General features: G+C 49.9%; 1 protein-coding gene across 1 annotated transcript; it reads right to left on the reverse strand.

Moving 5' to 3' along the window:
• LOC122465824 (scavenger receptor cysteine-rich type 1 protein M130-like) lies at positions 1-3,962 on the reverse strand. The gene is made up of 2 exons (XM_043546668.1): positions 3,834-3,962; positions 1-344 (listed from the first exon to the last, which is right to left on the reverse strand). The coding sequence occupies exons 1-2, from the start codon at positions 3,892-3,894 to the stop codon at positions 1-3; spliced, it is 405 nt and encodes a 134-aa protein (XP_043402603.1). The 5' UTR covers positions 3,895-3,962.
• Between the last annotated feature and the right edge of the window lie 5,353 nt (positions 3,963-9,315).

Consider the following 9,315-nt stretch of genomic DNA (forward strand, 5'->3'; position numbering starts at 1 on the left):
CTACAGGGGCAGGTTGACTGAGTTCTTACCTGAGCAGATCACTCCAGTATCGTAATAATGATAGCAGGTGATTTTACCCCATCCACTATGTCTGCAGTCCCAGAGAGCTGATTCGTCACCATCACAATCAATTACAGTCAGCCAAGTAGGTCCAGATCCTTCTCCAAAATAAGCCCGGCCATGGGCACTGACAGCAGATCCACATCCCATCTGCTTACAAACCACCTCAGCATCTTCTATGTCCCAGTTATCATCACACACCGTCCCCCACTGATCCTGGTGTTTAACCTCCACTCTCCCAGCACAGGGGCTGCTTCCATTCACCAGCCTCAGCTCATCAGCACCTTCAAAGAGACAAAGAGCAGAGTTGCAGACAGCGCAGATCCCATCCCTTCTGTCTTGGACAGTATCACACAAGGGCCCTGGGCTTTACTCCCTGATTCCCCAGTCAGGCTTGTCACTGGGGAGCCAGCATGAGGTATCTCCTCCCCTCTGAGCTCTCTGGGCTGGTGTTTGCTGAGCAGCGTCACTGCTGTGTGTTTCACAGCAGCAGTGCCCTCAAAGACTCCTTCCCTCCCTCACCAACCCATCACCTCCTTCCTCTGACCCTCCTCCCCCACCCCACCTCTCCCTGGCACCAGCTCCTCCACCCATCTCCAACAACCTCTCTTGCCTGGAAAGGAGTGTGGTGTATTGAAAACTATTAAAATGACAAGCTGCTGCCACTTTAAGATTAAGGGACTTCCTGGTCCTGTTTGCAGGCTAGGGACCAAGCACTTTGTAAGGCAGCGGCAATCCGGGCTTTCAGCAGACAGACTGCAGAGAGCCCACCTAAACCTAGGTGGGGTAAGTTGTGCCTCTCTGACTTGTTGAGCAGCCTGCTTTGTCTCTCTCTGTTTGGGGGTTCTTGTGTGTGAGGGTTCTGCATTCTAAATAATAGAGTCACATTACGTTGCAACCTTCCAGAAAGAGTATTTCATATGTTTATCTAACTTCTCTGTGTTTCTGCTGTGAACATAACATGGAGAGCCAGACATATCCCACTATCCTGCTCCCCCTCCCCTCAGACTTGCTGCTCTGCCCATTCAGTGCCATGGCCCCCCATGCAGTCCTCTGCCACTCACTGCTACTTGCCTTCCTCCTCTGACCCAGTCACTGCTCCTCCCAGAACTGTCCCCTCCCGCTTGCTTCAAATCTTTCTCATAAGGAATTAGAAAAAAATGTTTTTCCCCATCTGCATTTACCTGCTGGTTACAAAATGTAACTGCAGATTTATCTGTGATGAGTATTTTATACTCCGTTTTCATAAAGCACATTCCCTCTCCAGTAACAGGGGCTGTAACTCCATCCTGGGGGTCAGGGGTCATCAGGACCCTCAGAGCAGAGGGCTCCCACTAGCTGCAATTACAGCTGTATATTGATGGGGAGCTGTGTGTGTGTGGTGGGGGGGCACTGTTCCATATAGTCTCATGGTGAAAACAAACCCCTTCCCCAGAGCATAGTGACTATTATGGGAAGTCCAGGAGCTCTGGACCCACCTCCACATCCCTTTTGTTGAGGGGATTCATTCTGTGACACTGAGTAAGATTAAGAAACTTGATGTCTCTTCCGACCCTTCCCCGCTCTGCAGGAACCCATGTGTTGGGCTTGGGACAAAAGAGTTTACTTTGTTCATTTTCATTTATTTAAAGGTTTTTTCTGTCTGGTGAATTTTATCCCCACATTATCGCTCCACCCTCAATCACACAGGTAGGTATTGTTCCCTTTTTCACAAAAAGGGAACCTGAGGCAGTGAGAAATGAAGTGAGATGCCCCAAGGTCACACACTAAATCTGTGGCAGAGACAAGAACAGACCCTAATCGCCAGATTCCCAGTGCAGGGTTTTCACCATAGAACCATCTGTAAGTTACACAGGGGCAGAGACTGTGGACTCATGTATTCCATGGTGTCCTCGCCACAGCAGTGACTGGGGGTTAATTATTATTATTTCCTTTTAGTGCCGTTCCCAGAAGGGCATACCCACTGCAGCATGTTTGTGCTCTGGTTTCTGCAGCCACCATCATGTTACATCTGCCCCGTGCTCTTTATGGCCCTGAACCAGCAAAGGCTGTTCGTCACAGGGAACTAACTCATGTACTTAATGTTAAGTTCGTATTTAACTGTTTTGTTGGAGCTTGTTTTATAGGAGCTTATAATGTACATTAGCTCCTATAGAGTGATGGGTTGATTTTAAGATGTCCCTGTTGTTTTTAAATCCTTTTGTGCTGTAGTCCCTGGCTGTATTTGAGTCTCCTCCCTCCTTGAGACTCTTTTGTATTTAAGTCCAGATTGTGGAACTCTCAGGAGTCGTCCCACTGACTACACTGGCCTCCCTGGGACTGCTCCTGTCACAGAGGGCTCAGCAATGGGAGGAGGAAAGATGGGCAACGATTTCACAAAACCATTTCTGTTCTGCTGCAATTTTTTTTGTTTTCCGAAAGTTTTGACAATCAAAGATGAAAACGTTAACCTGCTGGAGTGTCGTTTTCACCACTGTGAAATTTTTGGGTGGAACCAGAATCCAGCCCGTTCGTAGGTGTCCATTTGTAGAATTGTAAAGTGCCCCATTATTGAGGAAGGGTGGCAGGGAGTTCAGCAGTCATTCTAAGTTGCATTTAAATCCAGCTGATAAACATTCTCATGGACTGTTGGGTTATGAGCTTTTAACTAGACACAAGTGTGATAGGGACATTCCTGTTCCACATGGAGTCAAATTTAAAGACAAGAAAAGGAAGGTTGAAACCAGCCTCTATTATTACTCTGACCGGACTCTTGACCAATGGAGTCCAGGGCCACCTTCTCTCCCTGCAGGGTACGAGTTCCACCCATTGTAGGTAATGGGAGTCACTCCACACTGCAGGGAGAATAGAGCCCCATGGTTTCACACGGCGCATGCCATGGAGATTTGGTTACCCAGGAATCCCAGTGGAATTCTCTGTGTTTTCACTCTGGTAAAGGTCAGTTTTATCATGAGATCAAACTCCAGCTAATTCCATGTGAATTTCTTGGGAAGTTCAGGTACAAACCCCCACTTCAGAAAATGTCCTTGCTCCGGAATCCTCAGCACCTACCCTCCAAGGCACAGAGACGTTGCAGAGCTATCTGTGATCTCTACATAGCAGCTGTGGTACTGCAGTTTGTCTCTAGCTAAATATTTGAGGTTTCTAAAATCTGACTTTCATCTTTAGCTTCACCTGTTCATACTGCAGCTACAGAACAGCAGCGTCTCAGACTGCAGCAACTCACAGAAACAGGCTGTTACTGAACAGTTCAGTGTCCTGAGAAGTGCATCATTCAAACCCTGCTGAAGTTGGTCCGGCACGTTTGACGCACACAGGACAGCAGTGTTATTTTAAATGGCATGGAGTGTATATCTGGAATTATTCACAGGTTCCATACACAGGCACAGAGCTGGACGGGCGATCAGGCTGGAAGTCATAATATAGAAGCCCACTCTGCTTTTCTTCTGATTAGTTATCAGGAATTTCTAAGCACTGAAGCCATTAGTTCACTAAAAGCAACTCTGGGCTCACAGTGCTACAAGACTGGGGTATTTTATAAAGCACACAGATTGTGACAGGGTCAAATCTATGATTATTGCAAATATATAAACCTCCTCTCTCAGAATAACCAATGGGAGATAATCAGAAACACAAATTTACTTTAACCCCAACTGCCTGCTTTCCATTTGCTTCACTGACTTCTGGAATAAAACACTATTTCTAGTGAATTAAAACTTTCTTCCTACTTCTCATCTGTCCAGCTCATCCAGTGAAATAAAGCAGGCACTTACCCGTGGTGTCCTGAAGAAAGAGGAGAAGCCAAAGCAGCTGAGCGGAGAGATGTCCCTTCATTGCCAGACGGACCTGCCGTCCCCTCCTGACACTGCACAGGCAGCACGGAAACACTCTGCCAGGGCTCCTCTGTGTCTGCCAAGTGACAACAAAGCAGTGGCAGGGAAATATGTAGATTCAGATGCCGGCATCAGCAGCCAGAAGGAACCAATAGAAACAATATTCACCTTTTTAGACATTATCAGAGAGTTTATCTAAATTTTTATGCAGCTAAAACATCCAATACAATTCTAAAACTCCAGCTGTTACCATATATGAGTGACGAGTCCGCTTCTGATGTCATCTTTCCTTCAGTCTCGGATCATCATGTAACCGCCCTCCTTGGTGCAGGGCAGAACTGTGTGAAAAATGATTCTGTCTGATTAGTTAAATAACTCTAGAGCCTAGAATGCTGCTCATTTGACAAACTAATTATGAAAACAAATGTGGAAAAAAAGAAACCTCTAAAATTGAACCCCACAGAGCTGTCTGTGTCCAATTGTAGCTAGGCCACTAAAACCACAGAGTTGGGATGTTACCACTGGGGTCAGCTGTATCCAAAGGAGAAGGGACGAACCCCTGTTCCCTTTGTGGAATCCAGACTGCTCAGGGCTTCCTGAATGGCAGTGGTACATTAGTGGTAGGAGTGTGTCATGGAGCTTCCTTCTTCAGTGGTGACCATCAGTGGCAGCAGAGTCTCAGAGGGCTTCCTGTTCACCATGTCAGAGCTTGTTCTTAACACTGACTGACTAGGTTCTGAGTGACCATCTCGCATACCGTAGTGTAGGTAGCAACCCACTCCAGGACTCTCTGCCCAGGCCAGTGCTAGGCCTCCCCTGTGTGGTAACTCCAGGCAGCACAGGCTGCGTTAGTCAGTCTGGGAGCAAGAGAGAATCCTAGGGTCCTGGCCATTTCCATCCATCTGAATAGAGAATCTCCTTAATAGTCTGTGCAGCTGAAACCCATCTCTTCTCTACAGTGAAGAGCAGCACATTGGCTATAGGACACAAGCTTCCCAGGAGACAGCAGCAAGTTAACCAGGAAAACGACATAGCCGATGTCCAGTGGAAAAGCCGCTGGGGGAGGGGGCAATCAAAGGTAAAATCCAGCCTGAAGGAGCCGTGTGTAGGTGTGTGTTTGAACAGGCCTAACAGAGGCATTTAGAATGGAATTTGAAATCAGCCCATCACAGCAACTGTGGTACCAAAGAGAAAGGTGGCCTTGCAGGAAACAGCTCAAATGCAGACATCTCTGGCACTTAGACACCGCTACCTCATGAAGGCCAAAGTGCTACAGCATGAGCTCCTTGGCAATGAACAACATGGCGTTTCCCCAGCCAGAAGCCATCTTGGTGAGTGGCGAGAACTCTGACTCAGCACAGACTCTCTCTCATCTGTCCAGAGAGAGGCAAAGACCAGGAACCATGCGGTAGCTACACCAGCTCTGCCTTAAATACAGTCCTTGACAGCGGCTCACCGTGCAAGGGCCAGTACAGCACAGTGCAGCCACTGACCCTGAATAAACAGAACACGGGTCAGAGAATTGAAGAACTGACTGATAATGGAAGAAGGTGCTGGCAATGTTACTGGGAGAGGGGGTGAGCTATCCTTGCAACAGCTCTGATTGGTTTTTCTGCCCCAGGCGGTGGACAAGTGGGGCAGGTAGCCAATCAAATGTTCAAAGTCATTAGGTGGTTGGAGCATCTCTTGTTATCTGGAGACTGGGCCCCACCGCACCAAAATCCCATCACCAGGAGCAGTTTGCCAGAGCTGGCAGTGCTGTGACAGCTGCTCCAAGGCCGTCCCCTTCAGAACAGGTGTCCTGGGTGGGTCCTGCAGCTCCCTGGGGGTGACCATGTCAAGTGGCTGATCCCACGAGCAAGACAGAAACAGCCAGGCAGGGATTGTTGCCCAGTGAGTGGCGGGGAAGGGGCTGGGAAAGTCCTGGGGCAGATCTTTGCTCAGAGTCTCGTGTCTGGAGTGGGGCCAGCAGAGCTCCCTGCCCGAGGGAAGCCCAAGGAGTGCGGCAGGCGAGCCTGTGGCTGGGACGTGAGAGGACGGGATCAAGTCTGGACATGAGGAGTAGCTGTGGAGACCTCAGAAAGAGCCATGTGGGCTGGTGAGGTCCTGCCCCTGTGTAGCCGGGAGGGGCTTGATGAAGCAGGTGGGAGAGCTCTGCTTTGAAGGTGAAGAAGGGGATACATTTCAGTGGTGTAACTGCCCGAAGGCAGGGGACCTTAACTGCCCCCTCTGGGGTATGAGTACTTATGGAACTGACAAAGGGGAAACAGATGCAGGATGGCCACATTTCCACACCATGGGGGACTGTGCCAAACTGCACCCTGTGATACTACTGATCTGGGGTTAGAAGTTGGGGGAGAAGTCCTGAAACCTCCTAAATCCCACTGCCAGAAAGCACAGAATATCCATAGGGTCCTGCTACTCGGCTTTCATGACTTACACTGAATTTAAACCAGTCCTTAAACCAGGAAGTGTATTGGCTTTGCCCCACATGGAGAATGCATGTGTGTATGTTGGGGGTGGGGGGAGTAATAAAAATTTTGCTTCTGTCCCTGTGACTAGGTGCTGTAACCATTTCCTGTTATTTGAATTTCCTATTTACTCCTGTACAGTGATATATTTTACTACTTGCCTTGATTTGCTCCCCCCTGCCCCCCCCCCGATAGAGAAGAAGCTTTCCCAAAGGCCCTGTTAGTCTTGGTTTATTTCACAGTATGGAAAACACCAAAAGGATCAGTATGAAGTCCCCATGAGAGACAGGCATAGTGTGGGGTCCGTGCTGTGCTCCCAGCCTGCTCAGTCTGTGAGGAAGGCAGGGAAACTCCTCCCATTTGAAGGTGCAGACCACAGAAAGGAGAACTGGACCATCTCCCCAAAGCTCACAGCGCAGGAGGGCCAGGGTGCAGGAGGCTGAGGGAATGCAGCAGCACCACCTTCATTGTGACCCCTGAGACGTTCCTATGCTTGACTCTTCGTTTTTGGTCTCTGCTGCTCATGGGGGAGTAACTGAGGCTGGAGGGGGCAGATCTTCTCCCTGTGTCACCATCACCCCATAATCCTTCAGCGATTTCACTGCATAAGAAACTCCCACTAGGTGCATGGCTCAGTACAAGAGCCGAGCTGGAACTTCTGAGTCCATCTCTTATTTGGTAGTTCCAAACTCCTGGCCAGGAATCTGGAGGGCCATGGTCTCCAGGACGTTGCAGCAGTCTGGTGGGAGTCAGTCCCAGTTCTCTCTCAATCATGGAGTAGTGCAGGGAGGGGACACATGGTGCCAGTAGCTCTCAGTTTGGCTCAGGCCTGGCTGTGTTGTGCTCCCCAGCCCAGCTGGGAGGCTGAAGCAGCAGGATCTTTCCTGATGGAATGGAACTATCAGCCTCAGTACAGTACAGGGGAACATGGTCATGATCCTGCCCTCCCCCTCCGGGAACAGGGATCACCACTAGAGGGCTATGTAGGAAAGCAGCCTCAGTGGCTTCCCGGGGCACACACTCCCGTTGGTGCACTGCCTCTGCTCCTACAGCCTGGAACAGCCTGACCCGGCTCTGAGTTGAGCATTCAGTATCAGTGTGAGGCAAACCCACAGCCAGACCAAGGCTGCTCACTCAGCTGCACTGACTCACTGCAGGCCATTTGGTGCAGAGCAGGTCCACTGCTCTATCTGGGCATTTATCTCTCCCCCACTGATCCCTCCACACTTGAGAACAGGGTTGCTCTCAAAACCAGGAGGTGTGGGGAGTCTCTCTGGTGCATTTTTCTACAGGAGAGGTCACTGGTGCTCAACCAGATGATCCTGTCCATGCTCTGGAACCGGCTCAACATCCTGACCCCGTCCTGGGCACCCTGGCTGGTCTGCAGAATAAAATCTTGGAGTTCTTCTGGCCAGGGTTGCGCTGGGTCTCTCCAGGTGTCCTGAGCCTCTCCCTGGAGAATTGAAGACCGGGTCTGCTCTTCCTCCACAGTCAGGTCCATTTCTTCCACCTCCAGGCCCTCCACAGGCCCCTTTCTGGTGCAGTTAGTCCGGCATAGAGCATGTTAGTGCATGCCTTTCTCTGACCCCTCCGAGATCTCCCATACAATTGACAGCTCTTCTATCTTCACCTAAGGGGTTCTCCTGCAAGACCTCTCTGAGTTGCTGGTCTTTTACCAGGACCTCCTCAGGACCTAGAAGCTATTCTTTGCAACCAGGTCCATGGCCGCCGCTGCTACAAAGTCACTACCTAGGTGTGCAGGTGGCAGAGTGCCCCTCGGGACACTAGAGGCGGGTCCCAGCTGGTGCTGGACTATGACCGGATGGACTGGGTGGACCCCTATGGTGCTCCACCACGCATGGGGTTCTCCACCCCACACATTTCTCGTTGCGTGCTCCAGGAGGTGCGGGCAGCCCTACCACCCACCTCTTGTGTTTTCCTTGAGTGGGTCCTGTGGAAGGTTTCTCCATTTCTGCCCCTCACCCATGGCCCTTCGGACCTTACCACTGGCCCCCTGGCCCGCGAGCATCCCAGGCCACCCCCTATGTACCTTGTGAGATGGCTGTGAGATATGCAACTAATCTGTCTCCGAGCAGCACCCAGAAGACAACTATGCACTCATGCTCCTCACCCTTCATTTCCTCACCCTTGTGTCCTGCCTTGACACCAAGTGGTGGGTGTGATGGGTTCCCCCCAGGGTTCCACCTGGAACTGGAGTATCACTGAGCCCTCTGACCCACCAGCCTGGGCACCCTCTCACACTGTACTTCCCTGACAAGGTGCAAAGCCTTCCAGCCTTCACTTTCATGAGCATACATTCAGGTAGAGACACACTCAGCTACAGCTACATGCAGGCTCTCTGACGAGCCCCTGCATAGGAAGGCTACAGCTAAGGCAACTTCAAGCTCCTCATGTACGCACCCTCTCTGGAGTGTAAAACCAAAATTATAACTTCTTACCCTGCACTGGGAACTGTACAGGGTAAGCTCATAAAATTCGCCCCCTCCCTCAATGTGGAGCGCAATATGCAGCAGCCTTTGCCCCTGAGTTATGATTCCCACACACTTCACTCCAACTCTCTGGTTTCAATAATGCAAAAACAAATTTATTAACAACAAAAGATAGATTTTAGGTGATTATAAGTGATAGCAAACAGATCAAAGCAGATTACCTAGCAAATAAACAAAAAACGCAGACTAAGCTTAATATGCTAAATAGATTGGATATGAATAGCAGATTCCCACCCAAAGAGATTATACAATCAGGCTGCAGTTTCTTAATGGGCAAGCTGCACTGGCTTTAAAGCTTGAAATCCCAAGTGTTTCATTCACAGGGTAAAAATCCCTTTAGCCTGGGTCCAGCACTTACTCAGTTCAGCCTTTGTTCTTCAGGTGTTACCAGGAGTCTTCTTGTGTGGGGAACGAAGAACACCAGATGATGTCACTCCCTGC

The sequence above is a fragment of the Chelonia mydas genome, chromosome 1, assembly GCF_015237465.2.
Source record: "Chelonia mydas isolate rCheMyd1 chromosome 1, rCheMyd1.pri.v2, whole genome shotgun sequence".
Classification (NCBI taxonomy): domain Eukaryota; kingdom Metazoa; phylum Chordata; order Testudines; family Cheloniidae; genus Chelonia; species Chelonia mydas.